Consider the following 27,106-nt stretch of genomic DNA (forward strand, 5'->3'; position numbering starts at 1 on the left):
TACTTTGCTACACTATCAATTAGTATAGAGCCACAATCGGTGAAACTTTGACTGAACAACAGTTTAAATGACATGCAAATAAAATTGCTAGACAGCATAGAAATCAGTTTCAATATTTTGAAACTGAGAAATCAATGAATATATTTGATACAATAATTTGTTTCTACTGGATTAATATATAGATGAAGTCCTACAATAAATCATGGTTTTTCATTGCAAAATTTGTCCAAATTCACAAAACAAAAATAGAAAAATGCATAGCAAATGGTGAAGAATGGTACTGGCTGGCAATGTGTGCGAAGAGTACGATGATGTGCTAGCTAACAGCAACAATCTGAAGAAGACACTTCTGACTGCACTGCCATTACTACATGCCAGGATACTGGAGACCTGTGTGATAGGAAAATTCCATTGCATCTAAAGTGTCAAGCTGCTGGGCCTGAACAGGGAGTTCATGAAATGGAAACCATCAGCTTGACCGGACAAGATCAGGTCGGGAACGAGGATGCGTGGAAGAAATTGAAGGTTGCTCAAATTGCAGAGAAAATACAAGGATCACACTTGTGATGGTAGCAGCAGCAGTGAAACCTCAGTTGCAATGGAATGTGGATTTTCAGAATACATAGAGATTTGAGAAATTCCACCCACTGAACAGAATTTTTAATCACTCTTAGCGATTAATGATATTAAAAAAACATGCAGTATATTTTTCATCTCCAAGGACTGCTTCATACAAACACTGACAACGATCTAGTATATTCTAAATATTCAAGGTCAACACGGAACATGAGCTCGCTCAGCTTCTCTGCTGCCACATCGCCAGGCCTTGCTGCTCCTCTCACTAGCTGATCTCGTCTTGTGTCATGCGCTTTCGTTTCTCTTATGGGTGACTGTCTTCGAATGAAATGTCGATCATCATACTGGATAAGCTATGGAATGTCTCAATTAAAAATAGGTATTCCACTTTGAAGAAAGTTACAACTGGTGTGCCACAGGGCTCTGTCCTTGGTCAATTTTTATTCCTTCTGGCAGTCAATGATTTACTGCAAAATGTTGCAGCTCATGCTCTTATATCCTATGCGGACGATACCTGAGCATCTCAGGTTTGCATCAGATGTTGCAGGAAGCTCTTGCAACTGAAATGCATTGGTTTTCATCCAATAGGCCGTTGTGCAATCACGATAAAACTCTATTTCTCACACACTAGGATTATCCAAAGATATTGAAAGTCAGTCAGTCAAACTTTCAGGTTTTCATATTGATACCAAATTGAACTGGGAGACACACTGATTGTGTTTGTAAAAACATATCACGATTCGCCCATTTGATATGGAAATTGAGGGATTTAGTTAGCAGTGACTACCTACCAGTCACACATTACTTATGGACTGTTGTTATGGGGGCATTCTTCTTACGTATATAATATTCTTCTAATACAGAAAAAAGGTTGTCCGTACAATGTGTAGGGCTGGTGCAATTGACCATTGTCGACCTCTCTTCATTAAGTTTAAAATGCTGACAATTATAAATTTGTATATTTATATATCTTTGACATATGTTAAAAACAACAAGAATGAATTCAGTACTAGAGAAAACATTCACCTTCATGATACTCGGGGCAAAGCAATTCACAGGCTGTCAAAAAGTGCTCACTCACATAAAATCAGTTGTTTAAGATTATTTAATAAATTACCACATTCTGCATGGTCCACTCCTTTATGTAATTATAAAAGAAAAATGTATGATTGGTTAATAGAAAATCCATTTTTTAATACTTCTAAATTCTTAGGCCCGGTTTCATCAACACATGTTAGTACTTAACATGGTGTTAAATCATTTTAACATACGATTTAAGAATATTTGCGTTTCATCAACAACTGTTAACATTAACCAATGTTAAACTGCATATTAAAGTTAACATCAGCCATTTCCAATGTTAAATGGCTAACATTAGCATGTAGCAACCTGTTACAAAATGGTTGCTGTGAATCTCGCTTTTGAGGCGGAATTGCTCTATTTAGATCTTTTACAAAACAATCCTGATCGAAGAAGAGTTCAGCGACATAATGACTTTGAAAATTTGAAGGATGCGGAATTTCTTCATAGATACAGGTTATCGAAAATAGTCGTTGCTAAGGTTGTTGACGAAATTCAATGAGGTTAGAATATCCTACGAAGAGAAACTGCAGGTACTGATAATATTACGAGTTTTTGCTACTGGTTATTTTCACATAATGGCCGGAGATAATGCTGGAATTTCTAAAGCCACTGTTAGTAGAGTTGTTTGTCGAGTGCCTGCAGCAATAGCATCCATGAGGAGGAGGCATATAACATTACATTCCCTTCAGTAGAAGAGCGTCAGCAAATTATCCGCGACTTCTATGAAATAAGCCGTTTTCCTAGTGTTTGTTCTAGGTGCAATAGATTGCACACATGTAAGAATCCAATCACCTGGAGGCAATTGGGCCGAAATATATCGTAATCGGGAGGGATATTTCTCTGTTAATGTTAATGTTCAGGTGATTAGTGAGCCTAACCTCCAAATCAGAGATATACTTGCTAGGTGGTCTGGTTCTGCACACGACAATACAATATTTAATAACTCCCATATCGGACACAGTTTGAAGTGGGACAATTAACGAAGTGATTTTGTTAGGTGTCAGCGGATACCCGCTAAACAAGTATCTGTTAACCCCATAGAAACCCTCGGGGACTTTTGCCGCGCCTTGCCCTTTACTTTTATCGTCAAGCCATCTGTGTGCTTGCACTCAATAACTTATATATATTTACTAACTAATTCAATTAACAACGCTTTTTCGAAGGAGGAAAAATTAGAACTTCGATTCCGTTTCACTTCACGCGCCATATTTTACAGCTGTGCTCAAACAAAAGCGCATCAGAGCGCGCTGTAAAACAGCATGTTCATACCACTGCCTCCTTGATTCTCACCAGTTCGCAATACTGGGAGGGTTAACAGTCGATTAGTTAACATTTCACAAGAAAAGTTTGATGAAACGCAAGAAACCTAACAAGATGTTAAATTTTTAACTCCGTATTAACTAACTACTTGTTAGTATATATTTAACAAGTGTTGATGAAACCGGGCCTTAGAAATGCATATTGTTAGTGTTTTCATTTAGCCTTAGTAATATTAAGTACTAAATTATTATCAGTTGACGAAGCCTATTTCACTGTACATGGTCAATGGCAAATAAAGATTCTTGATTCTTGAAAAAAAAAAAAAAAAAAAAAAAAAAGAAAAAAATGACAAGCAGTCAGTCGACAAGGAATATTGGCCGGTTTTAAATTGAAGTTTCTGTTTGTTTTAATTTTTATTTAATGTTAACTACGCCATGTTTTTAATCTATTTTTGTATTTTAATGTTTTTTAGCTTTTAATCTGAATTAAATACATGATTTTATAGGGTTTAAAGGCTGACCTCCATATTTCATGTACTACAATCTTGCAGGGCGCCAAAACGTACACAAACTGAATATGAAGTTCATTTTCAGCCTGTATTGGCGACTTTAACGAGTGTTATGGTAGTTTTAGGAGAATTCCACATTTACAATACAAAATGAATTTCTTTCTTTCAGAACAACATTACATCTTGGTACATTTCATTGGAGGAATACCCTCTGTGGCTCAGTTGGCAGCATGCCAGGAATACCCTCCGTGGCTCAGTTGGCAGCATGCCGGCCTCTCACTGCTGGGATCCATGGTTCAAATCCCGGTCACTCCATGTGATATTTGTGCTGCACAAAGCGGAAGCAAGACAGGTTTTTCTCTGTCATCTTTCATTGCAGCAACAGTCTCCATCTGTCATTGATTATTATTGTTATTATTATTATTATTATTATTATTATTATTATTATTATTATTATTATTATTATTATTATTATTATTATTATTATTATTCTTGAAAATACAGTACAGCATGGAGCCCTATTTCACAAGGGCTGTAGTTTATAATCTTTATTTTAAAATGAAAGATTAAGAGTTCAATTTGTTAAAGATGTGCAAAATGAATGTTAAAAATTGCTTATAACAACAAGGCTTCTTGAAAATATCATGCAATGGTTTAGAAAAAACAAGATCACAACTGTTCAGGTGGTACTCAAATATAAGCCTTTTCATTCCAAACACAGGGCAGGCAAAAAGCAGATGATCCACTCTAGGGCTGAACCAGAAAAGCATAAATATCCATCTGTAATTTGGATTTGAAATTGCTCAAGTTCCATGTCCCGCTAGAAATCGCATGAGGCACGAATACTTTACTCTGAAGTCAATCTGTAACTTTGGGGAAGAATGGTTCTCTTGGAACTGATCCTTTCAAGCTAGAAGTCCAGCTATTGTTCCAGTGATGTATAATATATTTCTTGATTTGTTGCTTAACATAGCACACTGGAGGTTCATCATATGTAATTCTGATGTTTGATGTGGCGGCTAAGCCTATACATTTCCATCAAAACCTGTATGACCACAAATCCAAGACATAGAGCTTCTGCTCTTGTACTAGCAGCAAACGGATTCATATTGTCAATGGAGCTCAAAGCTGCTTTCGAATCACCGAGTATCCTGTTGTTAGTTTTACACCACGGCACTGCATTCTTTATGGCCCAGAGTTCAGCCTGAAAAACCGAGCAGCTATTTGAAAGCCTATACTGGGCTGAAAGCAACTTTGCGAATTGCATGCGCTGTATAGATGATACAATCATGAAAATGTGAACAATTGTTGCAAACAAGTTTCTTGAAATAGCTAGGATGGCCAGACTGCAGAACAACAACAGTGTTTAAAACTGGTAGAACTGATACTTTGCTTTTCTTACACAGAGTCGATTCAGCTATACCAATTCCAGTTAGAAATAATGGCTCAATTCCCGCAATTACCGCAGTAGCTTTGGTAGATGTTGTATGGTAGGCCCGTGAGATTCGAAAAGCAAAACCCCTTTTTAATCTGTAGCAGTTTACCTGAGCCAATTTCCTTTCCAAAATACTTCGAAAAGCCAAAACACAGTACAAAATTAGTGGAACGTAGGCCGTGAAATAAATTACTCGTAGAACCTCCGAGTTAAGATCCCAGGATGGTCTGCAAGCAATCAATAGTTTGTTCAGGTGTGCTCTACAAGTTAAGTGTTTGTTTAGTATGATAGCTGACCATTCATCATAATGTTTGGTGTTTCTCATGGTGAGCATTAAGGGATTAAACTGCAGCGCCGAGTTCGCCCAAATCCTGCGCACTATTAGCAACTGCAGAAGCTCATTGTAGAGGATATTCCAGAAACCAGGACTGCATGCAGATCCTTTTGAAGTGACTGCAGTTCCAATCTGAGGTTTTACTTTCTGATTGCTGAAATAAGCTTCTATTAACTGAAATAAGTTTTTAGGGCACTGGTTTTTTTTTTCAACTGAGAAAGAAGTTTTTGCCACCAGGCGTTATCAAGTGAAATCAGTAAATCTATTTTCTTTTCAGAGAATACATCCTGAATCCATTCAACCACTGCAAGAACAGCATCCTCAGTGGCATGAAGCCATATTGCTTTGGCTTAGATGATGATGGTAATACATGTGGTACGTAACACAATCAAGCATCAACTTCTCCAAAATCTTCCCTAGCACTGGAAGGAGGCAAATCGGTCAAAAAGATTTAACAGTTACAGTACAACCTCAATAATTCAAAATGCTGCCTAATTCGAAGAATCTCTCGTTCCCGGAAACACAAGGTACAGTTTTGCATGTTATTTAAATTGTTTAATTCAAAATACTGATAATTTGCAGAACAACGTCGGTCCCAGTATTGAAATTCAGACTTTGTTCTTAATTTTGTTAAAAATAATATTTTACGGCGTAATTTGATTTCAAAATTCTCCGCGTCACGATAGAACGCATCTTCTGGAATGTGTATCTTTCCGCACTTTCACTTTGACTTTGGTGTGTTTACAGCATGTGTGCTTCAGATAAAAATGTCATTGTTCCATATTGAAAAGTATCACAGTTAAATTGAAATAACAAATATGGTAGTTCAACCTATTCAATACAAGTAAATAAGAGATGTAGAGATTACATTCTTATTTAATTAAAAGTGGAAATGGTACCAGTTTCGAACCCAGTCTGGGTCATCATCAGCCGATTATAACTTGAAAAACAATGCATAAGTAAGAAAGAAGTTAACGGTCAAGTCCACACAATATCAGTTGAAGAGGCGGTATAAAAATGACGGGGGTAGGCACTGTAAAATTCAGACGAAGTGGAAAGTAAGTCAGTTAAAAGAAGTAATGCGTAATCTTCCGAGCATCAGCACTGCACACACAATGTTTGGCACTGTCTCACAATGTTCACGAAAAGCAGAGAACAGTTAAATGAGCCAGACTGCATATACCGTCAGGCACAAAGTCACAACACAATCCAAATATGAAGATCTAAAGCCATGAAGAAGCCGAAGACGAGCAGCTCAACCGAAGTAACTTGCAAGCTCCAGAAGATCGGCGCGGTGTTTACAACGTCAAGTGCTGTAGTTTCATACGTATTCAATTATATTGAATCGTATTATAAGTATGTATATATATATATATATAGGTACATTTTCGTGAACTAAGCAAATACTTGATCATTAATCTATCCTTCAATCTCCGTCAGCGTATGAAACTACAGCACTTGACGTTGTAAACACCGCGCTGATCTTCTGGAGCTTGCAAGTTACTTCGGTTGAGCTGCTCGTCTTCGGCTTCTTCATGGCTTTAGATCTTCATATTTGGATTGTGTTGTGACTTTGTACCTGACGGTGTATGCAGTCTGGCTGATTTAACTGTTCTCTGCTTTTCGTGAACATTGTGAGACAGTGCCAAACATTGTGTGTGCCGTGCTGATGCTTGCAAGATTACGCATTACTTCTTTTAAGTGACTTACTTTCCACTTTGTCTGAATTTTACAGTGCCTACCCCTGTCATTTTTATACCGCCTCTTCAACTGATATTGTGTGGACTTGACCGTTAACTTCTTTCTTACTTATGCATTGTTTTTCGAGTTATAATCGGCTGATGATGACCCAGACTGGGGTCGAAATCGGTACCATTTCCACTTTTAATTAAATAAGAATGTAATCTCTACATCTCTTATTTACTTGTATTGAATAGGTTGAACTACCATATTTGTTATTTCAATTTAACTGTGTGCTTCAGAGTTGCCAAGTTCTAGTGAAATCATAGTTCTTTTGTATTCTTGTAGTTACTCATTTTACTTTAAGTTTTAGTGTGCAGTTATAAACTTCAAAGTAGTTATATGTTATTAATACTGTGTTTTAGTTTATTGTTATGGTATTTTTAGTTTAGGGCACATGTGTTCCTTTTTTGTGTTGCGAGATGGCTAAGCGTCAGTATTCTTCAAAAACATTCAGCGAGAAAGTGAAAATTATAAGGGAGGTCAACAAAGGACAAACAACGAAAAGTGAAATAGCTAAAGACTTTGGAATTCCTGTGCCCATGCTTTCAATATTTTTGAAAAATCGTGAGAGCATAGAAGCTCAGGAAATGCAGGATGTAAATAGAGCAAAGCGCATTCGAGGAGCTAACCACTCTGATTTGGAAGTACAATTGATCGAGAGGTTTCGGCATGTTCGGGCAAACAGTATCCCTGTTGATGGCAAGATTATTAAGGGGAAGACGAATGAACTGGCGCTAAAGATGGGTCTTGAGTTTCAGTGGCTTCAGCATTTTAAGGAACGGCACAATATCATGTGACAGGCAGTGTGCGGAGTGAACACTAGAGATGCAGACAGTTGTCGAGAAAGCGTGGCTCACACTATGCACTGAACAACATCTAGACAGCATTACTTTTTAACGCCGAGCCCAAACAGACTTATGGTTTTAAGGGAAAGAAGTGCCATGGCGGGAAATCTTACAAGGATAGGGTCACAGTCCTTCTGTGTTGCAATGTGGATAGAAGTGAGACTTCCTCTCCTCATCATAGGCAAGTTCGAGAAGGCATGATGTTTTAAGGGCATGAGGCACTTTCTGTGGAAATATAAGTCGTCTAAAAATTCCTGGATGACAGGCAAAATTTTTAAAGAGTAGCTGGTATGCCTTGAGTGCAAAATGGCTTCCCAGTTCAGAAAAATACTTCTGTTGTTGGATCAGTGTGCTGCACACAAACATAATTTAATTTTAAAACATGTGCGTCTTATTTTCTGCCGGCCAACACTATGAGCTACTTGCAGCCCCTAGACCAAGGCATAATTTTATCTGTGAAGCGTGTCTACAGAGTGTGAAACTGACCTCCAACATTCATAAAAATTTTACATGTTTTTTATGGCTGATGATGACCTAGACTAAGGTCGAAACCGGTCCCATTTAAATAGAAATGTGATTGCTACGTTTCTTTCTTTTGAGTATTGAATAGGTTGAACCTCCTTTCCAGTTATTTAATTTTTAACATAGAAATATTCCAGCGGAAGAAATACGCAAGTGGAACGTGATCGATACAATGCGGAGTGTGACAGTTGCCTAGGATGCTATATCTTCATCGATAATCAAAAACTGTTTCATCAAGTGTGGTTTTGGTTCGTTAAATGAAGTAGAAGCAGGAGAAAAAGAAGACGACAATGAAGATGAATGGGAGGAGTTAGGGCAAAAGTCAGATATTGGTATGACTTTCTCCGAATACATCGCCATAGACCATGCGGAGACTACTTCAGAAGAGTGGGATCCCACCATGATGATCAGCTATGATCACGTGACGCCAGAGGGAGATTCAGCTACAGCTGATATTGAACACGACGAAGATATGGAGCAAGCGCCAACTATTCCGTCAAAGAACGATGTACTTGCCGCTCTCGCCGTGTTGGATTCAGTGATAAGTGTTAGTGATGCTGACGACGCTACGGCCCATATGGAGCAGTTCGTAGCTAGTGTTTTGAAGCAACCTCTCATACACTCTTTCTTTAAAAGGCAATAAGCCTAATGTGTGACAAAAAAGCCCTACTGGATCATTAAACATTTGTGAACTATTCAGGTACTGTACAAAGTTATTTATTATTCTTTATATTTGTGTTAAATGTATGTCTGGGTTTTTAAAGTTTGTTTTGTTGGTGTCATGTTTCCAATTTGGACAGCCTTGTTGGCTCACCTGTGCAAGTGCTTAAATTGCATCGTGCATATACTGTAGATTACCGTACCCTTTTTCTTTGAATCGTGTTTTATTTTTCCCGGGTGTGACAGTGTATGACATTATTTCAATAAATGCTCCTTGTTAGATACATTTAGGAATTTTTTTCCCACGACATTTGAAAGTTTTCTTTTTCTTTTCTTTTTGTTTTTTTTTGTTTTTGTTTTATGTTGCACCGACACATATAGGTCTTACGGCAACGATTTGAAAGGTTTAACTGTGAATCAAGGGGATTGCATGCTATAAAGGATCTTAGAATATTTTGTGATGCAGCAGGGGTTGGCATTTCTGAATTTCGAGTTAGCAGCGGTTAATTTGAAATCACATAATTCGAAGTCCAATTTTTGCGTCCCTACGACTTCAGATTAATGAGGTTTTACTGTAATTCTGTAAGGATACTGTCTTTGACAATAGCTAGTTTGCATAAGGTAGGGAAAAATTCAACGTTAGACATTTGTTAAATAGGGTCACAAATAAGAGTGGCAAGCAGAATAATGTTAGCAGATAGTCCATCCCAACCATCTTGTGTCTGAAATGTTCAGTGAATGGTCGCCTAGGTTGTACACCGTGCTAGTTCAGACGAACGATAAGATATCTACTAATTATGTGTTGATGTTACAACTTGGGAACCGGTTTCCACATATATAATGTCATCATCAGCCATAAAATGAATCACAAATATATAAGCAAAGACATAATAATCAAAACTATTGTGGATACATATTGAAATATGTTGATTGGGTGAATGGACAGTTATAGATTTTTAATCAACATATTTCAATATGTGTCCACAATAGTTTTGATTATTATGTCTTTGCTTATATATTTGTGATTCATTTTATGGCTGATGATGACATTATATATGTCGAAACCAGTCCCCAAGTTGAATAAAATGTATTTGTAACATCAACACATAAAAGGTTGAACCTAATAGATACTGATCTCAGTTTAATACGGAAACATTAATGAAGTTCATATCTTTGAACTAGTTCAGACGATGCGCTCGCACATACGCACTGCGAGACATGACACCAAGTGCCCCCTATTGGTCAACTCAACACAGTTAAACAGAGTTGAACGCTGCAGCACATCGCACGGAGTCAGTGTGAGGACTTGTGCCATTGCACAATGGAGTGCAAAGTGGAGCAACGTGTTAACATGAAGTTTTGCTTGCACCTAGGCAAAACGGCAATCGAAACACATGCAATGTTATTGCGAGTTTACCACGCTCAAGCAGTGAGTAAAAAGTGCGTTTTTGACTGGTTTAAACTCTTTTGAGATGGAAAGGAAGGTGTTGAGGACAAGGCGCGTTTGGTTCCACCAACCACAAGCACATCTCCAGACAACATCGAATGAGTGCGACAGATGCTTGCGAATGATCGGCGACTGTCCTTAGGAATGATAGCAAATGAAGTGGGTGTAGGCAAGGACAGTGTAACGACCACTGTTCATGAACATTTGAAAAAGCGGAAGATTTGTGCCCGGTTTGTACTGCACAACCTGACAGACGAGCAGAAGCAAACTCGGATGGAAACGTCGGGAGATTTCATTGACGTTTGTGACCAAAATCTGGAGGTATTGAAAACCATCATCACAGAAGACGAGTCGTGGTGCTACCAGTATGATCCGGAGACCAAGAGTCAGTCAATGGCGTGGTGTTCAGCGTCTTCTCCACCTCCCAAGAAAAGTCGCTGCACAAGTTCAAGATTAAGACAATGCTGATCACCTTTTTCAACAGCAATTCAGAATGAATTTGTACCCCAGGGTACAAGTGTCAACGCGGAATTCTACAAGGGAGTTTTGAAATGACTACTGCAACGCATCGGACGGGTTCGGCCCGAACTGCACCGGAGTGGACAGAGGAAGCTCCTCCACAACAATACCCATCCGCACACCACGATCCGCGTGACCCATTCTCACGGAACACCAGGCGACTGTTCTTCCACGCCCTCCGTATTCTGCGGATTTGGCGCCGGCAGATTTTTTTTTCTTCCCCTGCCTTAAATTAGCCCAGAAAGGCCACCGGTTCAACAGTGTAGCAGGTATCCAACAAGGCGTGACAAAGGTTCTCCGGGAGATTCCAAATGAAGCATTTACTGCCAGCTTTCAGCAGCTTTACAGTTTTGTGTGTAACTTACGTTGAGACACAGGTTGTAGAATAATGTACTGAACCTCTTCATATGAGAAGGGCAAGTCATCAGCAGTATCATTGAATGATTTAGTAAATCCATTTTCAGTCTTGATTGTGCTAAGATTATTATTAAAATTTTCTAGTTTCTTTGAGAGTTTGTAAATCAGACCCCAAGAGCTACTATTTGTCAGAACAGAGCAAAATTCCTTCCAGACTTCTAGCTTCGATTTTAACATTAAGTTCTTGTATTTTTGTTTGACTGCCAAATATATTTCAGCATAACTCTCACGTAAAAATGGACAAAGACTTTGTACGTATCGTCGGCGACAAGCTAGTACCCGTTTCCTCATTAGATCGAGCTTCTCATTCCACCAGAAGTTTTTCATTAATAATTGCCCCAGAGGAGTGCGACAGGCTTCGGCAGTCGGCACAATTCCTATCTTCAGCGCTAGATAGGGACATTCCCGACCCAGTGTGGATTTTCATTTTCATTTTTCACATTTCATTGGAGGACATCCTCAGCTATCAAAAAGAGAACTAGGATGAATCAAACTTCCGAGTTTTGCTTATGAAACACATAGTCCACATAGTCCACATAGTCCCCATAGTCCACATAGTCCCCATAGTCCCCAAGGGACTGTAAATATTTCTTGGAATGGTCAACCTCCACTGTTATGTAACTGCTGCTTTCACCTCGGAACCGTCGTCCACCGAGATCTTACCGAACACATGATAATTGCATGGTGCTAAGAGGATGTTGCCATACTTCCCACTTGCAGCAGTTGGTGGGCCGTGTGGGGTGTTGCATTATCCTGTAACAAAATCACACTGGCGCTCAATTTTCCCAGCCACTGCCTTACAATACGAAGCCTAGTTGATTGTTGTGCCTTCATGTTCACCGAACCCTCCATGTCAAAAAACACCTTTCCTGCACCCATTCAATCTATGTTCTCTTTGTTTTGGGGGTGACATGTGACGACTCACCACAGAATATGCCCTTGTGAGCAGACAAGGTGCTGGTGAACAATGGAGAAGACACTGTCCAGCGGTGTTATCTGCCAATTGTCTCGAATGATCCCGTTCACACAGTAGACATTTGCAACGGTACTGGACATTGCGGGTCCGCCTTTGTGAGATCCGTGTGTCTGGCGTCCCATAGCTTACGCCACTTTGCAAAACCTGGGTGAGAAACTGCACGCTCACTGTATACAGCAGTGATTTCACGATGAATGTCTGTGCAATTCAGCCGTTTAGCCCATAGAAATCTGATCGTTGCACGCACCTCCAATTTGGAGTGAACATCCAGTTTGAGCCTAGCCCGCTTTGCACACACCACACCAACCTTCCTATCGGACGTGTCAGCAGTTACTGTAGCTTGCTCCTCATTGGCCACGGTCATGACACACGGAGTGCTCTCGCGGCGAGCTGGTGTAACTTACTTTTTGATTCACCGTCGTATTTAGACTTTGAAAGACAATGGACATTCTTGGTATTTGGTCGTGTCTATGTGCTCTGATAAAAATTTATCCCATTATTATGTATGAATCTTGAACTGAAAACTATAGAGTCTCGTTAAAAACACCATTTTGTAAAGATGTTAAAAAAAAGAAGCATCCTCGGCAGTCTCATATCAGCCTGGTCAGCCTGTGTGCTGCCTTGAATTGAAATGAGTTACAAAACCAAGCCCGGCATTCAGCTTGCAAAACTTTCAAGAACTTATTTATTTGTGATTTATTTATTTTCTTATTTATTTATTTATTTATTTATTTATTTATTTATTAAGAGTTGTTTTCAGACAATTGTAAAAAACATCTTAGAGTTTAACAAATAGTAACCTATGTTTTATGTGTTACACCAACAACTATAATCCATCTCAATATATTACCATAATGTGTGAAATGTGTGTTGTATGTTTTTTGACTAGACTATAGTTTTTATTTCAAGATTCATGTGTAAATATTGTATTTTCCTAAATGTACCATAACAGTTAACAGGATCTGATATAAGAGATGTTGGTGATCATGGGCGGTATCTGTCTGACCCAGCGTGGTCTACTCGTGGGTGGAAAGATTATCTAGGCAGTTGAAAATGGACCACTGGCCTACATGTCTAACTGAAATAATGGGAAAACTTGCTCGACCAGCTGGTACCTTGTATCCATCCGAAAAGAAAGAAGTGAACAGGTACATGATCACAGTTCTGAGCAGTTCTTCTGGCTGAAAACAGACAAGATATTAGTAAATAAATCACATATTTCATGACAACAGAACCTAGTTCTACTCTTTCTCTGTTAGCAACAAATTTTCTTGGAAGAAATTTGGATCAATACTCCAAAATCATCAAGAAACACTGCTAGTGGTATATCACACCAACTCAACAACTGTGAAAATGAGAAATACGACATGCAGCCAACCGAGGGTATTTCTCTCTAACGTGAAGAAAAACTACCCGCATTGGTCTCGACCATGTCCCCACTGATTTGATCCATTTTTGATTTACTTGCAGGACTTCCATCAGTTCTAAGTACAACCAAGCACACAAGAACGAGCTCTCCATTTCATAAGCTCGTGATTCATGGATCAAATCTCGCAGGAGTTAGTTTGTCTTCTGCTTCTCCCTCGGGAATCACATGATTATTGTTTCAAGAATTATAACCGATGATTATGAGTTTCGTATCATGATGGAATACGCAGACATCTTTGCTGATATATTTACTGTATATCATTTATACAAGAACCAGGGTGGTACTGACATCTAGTACACTGCTCATTGCAAAGCACACTTGGATTAGACTGTTAGACACCTGCTTGCTGGCACTCTCCAAATATTCAAATTCCATTTTCTTGGAAATGGGTGCGAGGCATTTTGAACCTATCATTATTCTTAGCAGGCGTACATGTGTACCAAAACTGGATCATATCAATGGGGATACATTGGTCAGGTATGGTGAAGTTACAGAATAATAAAGCAAGCAGGCAAGATAAAATAACTGTGCTATAATTATAATCTGCACTTAGATGTATTCTAATATCTCATTGTCAGCTGCTACTCGTTTCTTCTGCTTACAATCCACTAGCAGCACTCATTGCTGTAATGACTGACGAAGCCAATTCTAGCGTGAAACATGCATCCACACAGATTCCACTTTATGGATGGGGGAGGACGAGGCTACATCTGTGACACTCTTGCTCAAGCAGTTCGACAGCAGTAGAGGTGGTCTGGAAGTGTGCCTCAGGTTTGTTTAAGTTCATCTTTATAACGCACCATGTGGTCTTGTGCCTGAGGGAAAATCACCAGACAGGAACTGGTGATGAAGCCTGGTGTCGCTTATACAGCACATCTGCCCAGTTCACCGTAGCCGATGGCCAACGGTATAAGCTTCCGCACTACTCGTGCATGCTTTCTCAAGAACCGTAAGACTGGAGGCAAGGTTCTCCCATTTGATATTTTAGACTGAACGAAGTTTGTGCTGAATAAAACGTTCAAGTTTCAAGATTGCCGCTTTATGTTTGATATGAACTGTTCCGTTGGCTGGATAGCTGACCAAATGAGCAGCATCGAGTCTGTTTTTCCACACCCTCTTCTGAGGTTCATCATTCAGACAAGATGCTGCCAAACTATGAGAAGTGATCTGCCTGTTCCAGAATAACATCTGAGACAGATATACTGAACTCTGCAAGGCCAGTCCCTGGGGCATGTGGTGAATATGCAATTGACTGCTGCAGGTCCTCAGGGGTATAAGCAGCTGAGGCAGCTCAGTTATCCTCATCACAGGAGTTAAGTGATGTCAACCAAGTTTTGTCAAGTTGAAGTTAAATCAATGCCAGGGATGTTGGTAGATAATGAATCACAAAGCACAGCAGCCATGTACAGAGCAAAGAGAATCAAGGCAAGTACGCACCCTTGGTTCATTGTCTGAGTGATAAGAAAAGCATCAGCCATTTAGCAGCTTCATTAAGGAGTTCTTTTGGTTTCCAAATATCTGCTGGTACGTCATCTGTGCCTGGTGCATTTGTGTTCTTTATAAACCTTACAGCACGGAGGTTGCTATGGAGCAAGGCAAGCCCTTTGGAATGGCTGAATGTGGAAATTTCACATCTGAAATTTCTTCAAATTACTGCCACCACATTTCTGTCCTTCAATCGGCATCCATCCTTGTCTTTATCCAATGTCTCACGTTGCTTTTTCCAGCCAATAGATACACTTCTCACGTCCCTACAGATCACTGTAGCGCTCAACAACAGCTTTCTACGCTACAGCATATTCGTCCCAGTTTCGTTACAGTGTCACTTTTTGTAGACATTTCTCTTCTCCTGGACTTGTTAAATCCATAGCCATGCCCGCTTGTCTACTCATTACAAGTAATTTATGTCAACTATGAACAGTTTAAAGATATTAACATTAAAACATTGTACGTGTGGAACTTTTAATGTCAATATCTTGTCTATTCTGCGTTGCACCGAGGCTTGACTTGGCAACCTATGTGTCCATGTGGCATCAACAGACACAGGTCATCAGAGGGAATATGGAACAGCCAAGACATCCTGAACGGACCCATAAGAGTGGCCCTCTGCTTCCACCGCTTCATTTGTTCAATGACCATTATCTTCATATTAGAGATGAGCAGATCATGTTGCAGGGCAAGCTGTGACGTTGCTCCTATGGTCGCCACTGGCATCTGCTATATCAGGAGATCGTCAGCTTCTTCGTGAGGTTATCACCACAGCCACTTTGTGGAGCATAGGCTGTAGTGACATCAGAACATCATAATAATTATTTGGGGATATTAGGTCATGTAATATTATCAGCTGACGTGTTTTGATCCTGTGACCAGGATCGTCTTCAGAGCAGTAACAAAGCACAATGGCAATGGTCACTCCATAGTAACCTGACTCAAGATAAAGAGACCCTGTTAGAAATATAGTTCATTTCAGAGTCACGGAGTCTAGCCGTCACATTTGTTAAAATTATTCAGGCATTTAGCAATTTCTATCGCCTCACAAATGATTCTAGGAATAAAATGTTTCCCTTTATAAATGACAGAAGTTGCATCAAAAATGATTTGATGGTCATTATGTATGGCATGTTCTGCCACAGCAGACTTCTCTGGCTGGCAAAGACTTAAGTGCCTGCGATGTTCTTTAACCCTTGTTGCTACCTTCCAACATGATTGGCCAACATAAACCGATCCACAGGAGCAAGGGATCATAGAAATTCTGGCGCAGTTTAAACCAATAGCATCTTTGACAGACTGCAAACAATTGCCTATGATGATGATAGGCTTAAAAATGGTCTTGATATTGTGCTTTCTGAGAATATTGCCAATCATATCCATGACTGATTGCACATATAGCAAGAAGGCCAGACTCAAAGGATGAGAATCGCGTGACAATCCATCTTTTGGCTTAGGATGTAGCACTTCGTCAATCTGTTTCCTTGAGTAGTCATTGCTCAGAAATGTTCTGGTCAGGAACTCAAGTTCAACATTTAATTTATCCTCCTCACAAACCTCCCTTGCTTGGCTGATTAGGGTGTTAAGCACAGCACGCTTTTGGCAAGGATGGTGATGTGAGGACCCATGAAGGTATCTACTAGTATGGGTGGGTTTTGCGGTAAACCGAATGACCTAAAGTTCCATCTGATTTCTTAGAAACCAAAACATCCAAGAACGGCAAACATCCTCCACGTTCAGTCTCCATGGTAAATTTAATGTTTGGATATATGCTGTTCAAGTGATCCAAAAATATGATAATTCGTGTTCACCATGGGGCCAGATAACAAATGTGTCATTGACATATCTCAACCAAATGGAAGGCTTGAGCGTGCAAGATTGAAGATGACGGTCTTCAAAATCTTGCATATAGAAATTAGCGATGACTGGTGCCAATGGCGATCCCATGGCAACCTCATCCATTTGTTCATATATTGTACTATGAAAACTGAAATATGTGGTTGTGAGGACAAGGTGAAACAGATTAACGATGTCACCAGGAAAGATTTTATCCAACAGAGACAAGGTGTCTATGATTGGAACCCTAGTGAACAGATACACAATATCAAAACTGACTAGAATATCACCAGGAGAAACATCCAGATAAACTGCGATGAATTCCTGATGGATGCCCCATTATCTATGTATGGCTTGAGAAGTTCTCCAAGGTATTTGGCCAGGTTGTATGTAGGGGAAGGCCATAAAGTCAGAGAACTGTAGAAGCCTGCAGTCGCAAACCACGAGAAACATCATTCGGAATCGAGCTAGCTTTAAGAAGAGACGCTGTTTTCCTATCAATGGCGTTGGTGGGCTCACTGAGACGTTCCTCAATCTTGTAGTCGACAGTAGCATTGCCTTTATCAGCCTTCAACACCACCAAGTCCTTGCTCCTTTTTAGTTGTTTAAGAGCATACCACTCCTTGGAAGTAAGGTTGGGATGAGGGGGTTTGAAATGTCTGATAATGGTGGCGGTTTCAAGATGAATCTCCTCAGCGACATGATCCAGTAAAGGCTTTAAAGAAGCCTCAACACCACAGATGATCTCCTCCGTCGGAAGCTTAAGTGGTGAAATTGCAAAATTTAATACCTTCTCGATCACAGACATAGAAGGAGTATCCAAATTAGTGGTGGATAGATTAACCACTACTTCAGAAGAATTCAAGTGTGGGACAGAATTCTTCCTCTGGCACATCGATAAACAGGAAAATTTGGATACATGTTTAAATAATAAATATTTAATTGCGCACAATGTGCATGAATACAAGTATTACACTGACTCACAAAAGTTTCTCAGAGATTCTGTTCTCAATTTGCATCTTAGTAAATGGTATCTCTCACAGAGTTCACCACATCTTCTGCACTTACAGTCATGGCAGGGGTCATGAAATTGCTTGGATTCACACAGTTTATGGTGAAATCCATGCGCGGCGAGCCTTGTTGATATATGTCTTAATTTATAACCTCCTTGCATCCACTCCAAATTAATCATTGCGTCACTGAGGTAAAAATCGTCCGATATGTTGTTCCTCTTTTGAAGAAGTTCCTGCAGTAGTGCCTTATACGCCGCGGTGGTGGGAAGCAGGAACTTCAGATGCAGCTCTTCTACATAGAACAGTTCTCTTGTCAGTACGTAAACGAGGCGCGAAGGAGTGTACTTGGATAGACAAAGTACTCTTTTAAGAAATGCTGATTTTACATTCTCTAAACTTTGCAATTGTGCCTTGGTAAGATGCACCCATATGTTTTCTATTCCGTAGGACGCAACTGGACTGACTTTGAGATGAAACAACTCTATGGCCGTCGTCAGTGACAAGCTGCTGAGAAGTTTGATGTCACCCATTGCTTTAATGGCCGCGTTTAGTCTTTCTTTGACATGAAGGGAAAATTGTTTTCCAGCCGATTGAAATGTTATTCCCAAGTACCAGAAACTTGATACTGATCTTAAATGCCGGTCTCCAAAGTAAAATGTTCCCTTCTTGCCTCCTCTCCTAAAAGTCATCGAGACGGTCTTATCCTCATTCAGTCTCAGCTTAGTATCTTCTGCCCATTTACTCACTTTGTTAAAATTACTTTGCAGGTCAGACTCTGAGATGGACGTTAAGGCCATGTCATCTGCATACATGAGTAATTTGACATTACTACATGTTATCGATTTTGTAATGTCTGCCGTTGCAATAATGAAGAGCAAAGGACTCAATGGGTCGCCTTGGAGTACACCAATAGTTTGTAAAATGGGACCTGATCTGGTAATGCCATCACTGATTTCTATCCAATTGCTGGTGAGCAGATCTTTGATTAGTGGAAGAAGATAGAAACTATGGTCGGTGATATTTTGTAACTTCTCTAATAGAATAGTTCTGTCAATCGTGCCAAAAGCCTTTGAATAATCAATGAAGATGGCATGAAGTTTTCCTCTAGGTTGATCCAAGGCTTCCTCTATGTCCCGTTGAAGGCATTGAACTGATTGAAGTGTTGACCTACCACTCCTGAAACCAAATTGAGAATCTGGGAGTTTGTCCGCAATGAACTCTGTAATGCGTTTATGAACTAAAGCAGTCAGGGTCTTTAAGAGAATACACTCTAGTGCAATACCTCTATAAGAATTGGGATCTGATGTATGACCTTTCCCTTTATATAACATCTTAAAGGTCAATCGTTTCCAACTTTCTGGTACTCTACCTTGATGCAAACATTCGTTTAGTAGTAGTGATATCGAGTTGTGTAACACTGGGAAAGTAGCTTTCAGGAGATCAGGGCCACATGCTTTCTTGTCTTTCAGGTTATAGATGGTATCTGATATTTCATCAAGTGTGAATTCCTCGTAATGGACGCTAGCCTCCGTGTGGGGTAAATGAAAGTTAACCGGCCGCGTATTGGATACATGTTTAGCCCTTGAAGAAGATGAATGCGATAAGGAAGCCACAAGGTCCAGATGTCTAACTTACATAAAGATGAAGTTTATAAAGCTCAGTTTGCTCAATTCTGAGTGATATTTCTCGTGGTTTGCGACAGCCTATACAGGTTGCCCTACACACATCATGGCCAAATACCTTGTTTTCATTTCCTCTTGTTCTTGAATGGGTCACTTACAATCACACAGAATCATTTTCTAGCCTTTCTTTTAGATCTTTTCTGTCTGATTGTAGTGCAAATTGTGAGTTAGGCTGTTCAAGGCCATTCTTTCTTCAGATGCGCATTGTGTCTTGTGATTTTGGAAATGTTTTTATATACTCACCTGACAAAAAAAAGTTAAGCACCCAGAAGGAGTGGTCAATATTATCCCATTTTGGTACACATGCATACCATTGATGTGTGAGTAAATTATTAGATTTCCAAGGATCTGCTATGTGTAGAACAGTCACCAGAGTGCATTAGTCCTGTTGTTACCAGTCAATTGCTGTGAGTCAGACAGTTAAGCAAGTACTGCAGTACAGTATGAAGCAGTCGTGTTAGCACCAGTTGGCAGCATTGTGGAACTGCATGTTGTATCGTGCAATTGCCAGGCATGTGGGCCATTCAGATGTCACAGTGGCCCGATGTTCAACTCAATGGGTACACGAGGGCACCCAATCACGTCGTGCAGGTTCGGTCGACCAACAAACCCACCCCGGGGGAGGACCGTCGTACGGTGCGCCAAGCATTTTGGGGGCCCATAACTTTGGCACCCGCCATCCGCGAACATGTACTGCAGACTCTACAACATCCTGTGAATTCCTGCACAGTGTTTCGATGACTCGCATCCTCGTGCGTCGGTTGCCATTCATACCAGAACACCATCACCGGCGTTTGGAGTAGTGCCTTGCCTGGGAAGCATGAACAGAGGACAACTGACATCAAGGTGTGCATTCAGGTCACCTCTAATAGTGCTTTGGCAGACTTTGAAGGCACTGTGATACATCCCGTCCTACCCTTTGTGGCACAGCACGTGTGTCTATGGGCCACCTTTCCATAGCCAGCAAGATCTGCGGACCTCTCCATCATTGAACACATGTGGAATGACTTTGTCCCAGTACTAACTTGCAGGAGTTTGAGAGACAGCTGTAACAGCTTGACACCATTCCACGGCCTTGTCTCTTTCATCCCATATTGTAATCAGTTCAATAAAGGCATGTGGTCTTCTTCTGGGTGCTTCAGGCTGTTTACACTTCTATTTGCCTTTTTAGTGTGTAAGAGAGATGTGCAAGTATTGTGAGAGAATACACAAACATGAGAGCTACTTATTATAAACTATGTTGTACTGGAAGAGAACAACATTAGTCTCAATACAACTGGAATGTCTGATAATAATGCAGAAAGGAGGATAACTCACCGAGTGTTCGCACTGTAATCACCTTGCTGAGCATACCGTCGCCCAGAGCATTTTTGCCCACCACCTGGAATTCGTATTTGGTGCCGGGGGTTAGGGAGTTAATAGTAACCTGTGTACTGCCAGATGGTGTGACGGGGATTGTAGACCAGTCCGAAGCACCTTCCTCACGGTACCTGCAACCAACAAAACTTTTGAAACTGGGCCAATCAGACAGCAATGCATTCATTACAATACACGAAGGTAATCCCAAAAATAAAGTCTCCTATTTTTTATAAATACTTAGACCTGTTTATTTCTACAGTGGTTTACAGCTTGAACATTTAGCTATTTCTCTACATAATCACCATATCAGTCAATGTGACAGCCCATGTCAAACCAGCTCACCGCCATGCAAGTTGTGAACCTCGTTGTCAGTGCTGAATCGCTTTCCTTCAACTTAGAGAACAAGTGATAGCCACTGGGCACCTATAGGGACTATAGGGTGGGTGGGTGGGTGATAATATTAAACTGAAACTGTTGCAGGAGAGAAATGGTTTGCCAGGCGACGTGCGGGCGAGCATTGTCATGCAGAATGTTTATGCCCTTCCTCAACATTCCTCTTCTCAGGTTCTGAATTGCCCGTCTGACTTTTTCAGGGCCTCACGGTACTGTCAGCATTAACTGTGGTCCCAGCGGGCATAAAATCAACCAACAATACCCCTTTTCAATTCAAAAACACAGTTGTCATGACTTTACTGGCACACTGTGTTTGCTTGAACTTCCGCGGCTTCAGCGAAGAGGGACGCCGCCACTGGCGTGATTACTGCTTGGTCTCAGGTGTAAAGTGGAACACCCAGGATTCGTCACCCATGAAAATTGAGCCCAAAAAGTTGTCCTGTTCAGCTGCAAAGCATTGAAGAAATGCGCGGGAAGAATCAACTTGTTGCCACATGTGGTCTTCAGTCAGCATGCATGGCACCCATCTTGTGCACATCTTCCGGTATTTCAACTTTTCTGTTAAAATTCTGTGAACGGCGCTTCCAGAAAGCTCAGGAAACAAAGTGCAGATCTTCACGACTGTCTCAACGCTCCTTTGTTCGTCATGAGCGGTTGCAAACTCTTTACACCACTTACGAACACTTTCGACATCCATGCACGACTCCCTCTACACTTCTGTTAATTGGCGATGGATTTCAATTGGTTCAGCACCTTTTGCATTAAAAAACCAAATAACTTGGCGGTAACATCCAATGGGAGCCCCGTTCTCGACGGCTGCCAAGCCAAGACCGAGCGTCTTAGCGTGGCGTGCGCATGTTTTTATGCGAGCGCGGGAAACATTCTTTACAATATTGTCACCAACAGCCACAGGAACAGAGTTCTGTATTTATTCAAAAATAGGACACCTTATTTTTTGGACTACCATCCCACTCATTTGCAAAAGAAATTGTGCCCCACGATCAAGCCATCGCAGCGCAGGCCTCTCATACTTTGATGATGCAGCTCAGTAGCTCACACCGATACCGAGATCTGAATGAGATGAGGTAGTCATCATTAAATACAAATGGGACACACGATATTGTGTGGCAACCATCGTTGTACTCACGCAGTTCCTTCGTGCTGGTGCTCGTAACGTACTTAATTTCAGGGATTGCTCGTCAGTAGATTGCTATTTACAGATGGAAGCATGTTCAATAAGTTTGACAAGAATATCCAAGTTATGGGGTTGCTCCAGGAAAGTGTGAAGGAAACAACATAGTTTCCTTTTTAATAACTAGTTTGCTAATTAGAATACAAACTTTTGGACCCACATCAGCAGCATCTGATTTTATTTCACGGACCGCACAATTAAGACGCCAAAAATTTTGCACAGTTTTCTTTTCGCACAGAGTCAGCCAATGGTTTCCTCGTTCATCTGCAGTCCGCGAGCAACAGTACGTACGTGTTGTTTCTGCCGAGGTTCTTTTTCGTCAGAGCAATATTTTGGGGAAGGCAGGGCCGTTTCACGATACGTCCTACCGACACAGCTCATATGATGGCAGAGGAAGGGCTGTTTCACGATACGTCCTACAGACACAGCTCATATGATGGGAGAGGAAGGGCTGTTTCACGATACGTCCTACAGACACAGACAGCTCATATGATGGCAGAGGAAGGGCTGTTTCACGATACGTCCTACCGACACAGACAGCTCATATGATGGCAGAGGAAGGGCTGTTTCACGATACGTCCTACAGACACAGCTCATATGATGGCAGAGGAAGGGCTGTTTCACGATACGTCCTACCGACACAGACAGCACTTATGATGGGAGAAGCAGGGCTGTTTCACGATACGTCCTACTGACACAGACAGCTCTTATGATGGGAGAAGCAGGGCTGTTTCACGATACGTCCTACCGACACAGACAGCTCTTATGATGGGAGAGGAAGGGCTGTTTCACTATACGTCCTACCGACACAGACAGCTCTTATGATGGGAGAGACAGGGCTGTTTCACGATACGTCCTACCGACACAGACAGCTCTTATGATGGGAGAGGAAGGGCTGTTTCACGATACGTCCTACCGACACAGACAGCTCTTATGATGGGAGAGACAGGGCTGTTTCACGATACGTCCTACCGACACAGCTCTTATGATGGAGAGGAAGGGCTGTTTCACGATACGTCCTACCAACACAGCTCTTATGATGGGAGAGGCAGGGCTGTTTCACGATACGTCCTACCGACACAGACAGCTCTTATGATGGGAGAGGCAGGGCTGTTTCACGATACGTCCTACCGACACAGACAGCTCTTATGATGGGAGAGGAAGGGCTGTTTCACGATACATCATACCGACACAGCTCTTATGATGGGAGAGGCAGGGCTGTTTCACGATACGTCCTACCGACACAGACAGCTCTTATGATGGGAGAGGAAGGGCTGTTTCACGATACGTCCTACCGACACAGCTCTTATGATGGGAGAGGCAGGGCTGTTTCACGATACGTCCTACCGACACAGACAGCTCTTATGATGGGAGAAGCAGGGCTGTTTCATGATACGTCCTACCGACACAGACAGCTCTTATGATGGAGAGGAAGGGCTGTTTCACGATACGTCGCACTGACACAGACAGCTCTTATGATGGGAGAGGCAGGGCTGTTTCACGATACGTCGCACTGACACAGACAGCTCTTATGATGGGAGAAGCAGGGCTGTTTCACGATACGTCCTACTGACACAGACAGGTCTTATGATGGAGAGGAAGGGCTGTTTCACGATACGTCGCACTGACACAGACAGCTCTTATGATGGAGAGGAAGGGCTGTTTCACGATACGTCGCACTGACACAGACAGCTCTTATGATGGGAGAGGAAGGGTTGTTTCACGATACGTCCTACCGACACAGACAGCTCTTATGATGGGAGAGGCAGGGCTGTTTCACGATACGTCCTACCGACACAGACAGCTCTTATGATGGGAGAGGAAGGCCTGTTTCACGATACGTCCTACCGACACAGACAGCTCTTATGATGGGAGAGGCAGGGCTGTTTCACGATATGTCCTACCGACACAGACAGCTCTTATGATGGGAGAGGCAGGGCTGTTTCACGATACGTCCTACCGACACAGACAGCTCTTATGATGGGAGAGGAAGGCCTGTTTCACGATACGTCGCACTGACACAGACAGCTCTTATGATGGAGAGGAAGACCTGTTTCACGATACGTCGCACTGACACAGACAGCTCTTATGATGGGAGAAGCAGGGCTGTTTCACAATACGTCCTACCGACACAGACAGCTCTTATGATGGGAGAGGAAGGCCTGTTTCACGATACGTCGCACTGACACAGACAGCTCTTATGATGGGAGAGGAAGGGCTGTTTCACGATACGTCCTACCGACACAGACAGCTCTTATGATGGGAGAGGAAGGGTTGTTTCACGATACGTCCTACCGATACAGACAGCTCTTATGATGGGAGAGGCAGGGCTGTTTCACGATACGTCCTACCGACACAGACAGCTCTTATGATGGGAGGAGCAGGGCTGTTTCACGATACGTCCTACCGACACAGACAGCTCTTATGATGGGAGAGGCAGGGCTGTTTCACGATACGTCCTACCGACACAGACAGCTCTTATGATGGGAGAGGCAAGGCTGTTTCACGATACGTCCTACCGACACAGACAGCTCTTATGATGGGAGAGGAAGGCCTGTTTCACGATACGTCCTACCGACACAGACAGCTCTTATGATGGGAGAGGCAGGGCTGTTTCACGATACGTCCTACCGACACAGCTCTTATGATGGGAGAGGCAGGGCTGTTTCACGATACGTCGCACCGACACAGCTCTTATGATGGGAGAGGCAGGGCTGTTTCACGATACGTCCTACCGACACAGCTCTTATGATGGGAGAGGAAGGGCTGTTTCACGATACGTCCTACCGACACAGACAGCTCTTATGATGGGAGAGGCAGGGCTGTTTCACGATACGTCCTACCGACACAGACAGCTCTTATGATGGGAGAGGCAGGGCTGTTTCACGATACGTCCTACCGACACAGACAGCTCTTATGATGGGAGAGGCAGGGCTGTTTCACGATACGTCCTACCGACACAGACAGCTCTTATGATGGGAGAGGCAGGGCAGTTTCACGATACGTCCTACCGACACAGACAGCTCTTATGATGGAGAGGAAGGGCTGTTTCACGAAACGTCGCACTGACACAGACAGCTCTTATGATGGGAGAGGCAGGGCTGTTTCACGATACGTCCTACCGACACAGACAGCTCTTATGATGGGAGAAGCAGGGCTGTTTCACGATACGTCGCACTGACACAGACAGCTCTTATGATGGGAGAGGAAGGCCTGTTTCACGATACGTCGCACTGACACAGACAGCTCTTATGATGGGAGAAGCAGGGCTGTTTCACGATACGTCCTACCGACACAGACAGCTCTTATGATGGAGAGGAAGGGCTGTTTCACGATACGTCGCACTGACACAGACAGCTCTTATGATGGAGAGGAAGGGCTGTTTCACGATACGTCCTACCGACACAGACAGCTCTTATGATGGAGAGGAAGGGCTGTTTCACGATACGTCGCACTGACACAGACAGCTCTTATGATGGGAGAGGAAGGCCTGTTTCACGATACGTCGCACTGACACAGACAGCTCTTATGATGGGAGAAGCAGGGCTGTTTCACGATACGTCGCCCTGACACAGGCAGCTCTTATGATGGAGAGGAAGGGCTGTTTCACGATACGTCCTACCGACACAGCTCTTATGATGGAGAGGCAGGGCTGTTTCACGATACGTCCTACCGACACAGACAGCTCTTATGATGGAGAGGAAGGGCTGTTTCATGATACGTCGCACTGACACAGACAGCTCTTATGATGGGAGAGGAAGGCCTGTTTCACGATACGTCGCACTGACACAGACAGCTCTTATGATGGGAGAAGCAGGGCTGTTTCACGATACGTCGCACTGACACAGGCAGCTCTTATGATGGAGAGGAAGGGCTGTTTCACGATACGTCCTACCGACACAGCTCTTATGATGGAGAGGCAGGGCTGTTTCACGATACGTCCTACCGACACAGACAGCTCTTATGATGGAGAGGAAGGGCTGTTTCACGATACGTCCTACCGACACAGACAGCTCTTATGATGGGAGAGGCAGGGCTGTTTCACGATACGTCCTACCAACACAGACAGCTCTTATGATGGAGAGGAAGGGCTGTTTCACGATACGTCCTACCGACACAGACAGCTCTTATGATGGAGAGGAAGGGCTGTTTCACGATACGTCCTACCGACACAGACAGCTCTTATGATGGGAGAGGCAGGGCTGTTTCACGATACGTCCTACCGACACAGACAGCTCTTATGCTGGGAGAGGCAGGGCTGTTTCACGATACGTCCTACCGACACAGACAGCTCTTATGATGGGAGCGGAAGGGCTGTTTCACGATACGTCCTACCGACACAGACAGCTCTTATGATGGGAGAGGAAGGGCTGTTTCACGATACGTCCT

At 42.2% G+C, this 27,106-nt stretch overlaps 1 protein-coding gene across 9 annotated transcripts in view; it reads right to left on the reverse strand.

Annotated features, from left to right (window-relative positions):
• LOC136881194 (protein turtle) overlaps nt 1-27,106 on the reverse strand; it is an 850,346-nt gene that overhangs the window by 134,847 nt on the left and 688,393 nt on the right. For 5 of the 9 annotated variants that reach the window (XM_067153896.2, XM_067153892.2, XM_067153898.2 and 2 more), the window contains exon 12: nt 21,091-21,263. In XM_067153896.2, the coding sequence (XP_067009997.2) occupies nt 21,091-21,263 (173 nt within the window). Of the gene's footprint in view, nt 1-13,440; nt 13,507-21,090; nt 21,264-27,106 lie in introns of all 9 variants that reach the window. The other 4 variants (XM_067153894.2, XM_067153891.2, XM_067153889.2 and 1 more) reach the window with 1 other exon arrangement.

Source organism: Anabrus simplex, chromosome 9, assembly GCF_040414725.1.
Source record: "Anabrus simplex isolate iqAnaSimp1 chromosome 9, ASM4041472v1, whole genome shotgun sequence".
Classification (NCBI taxonomy): Eukaryota; Metazoa; Arthropoda; class Insecta; order Orthoptera; family Tettigoniidae; genus Anabrus; species Anabrus simplex.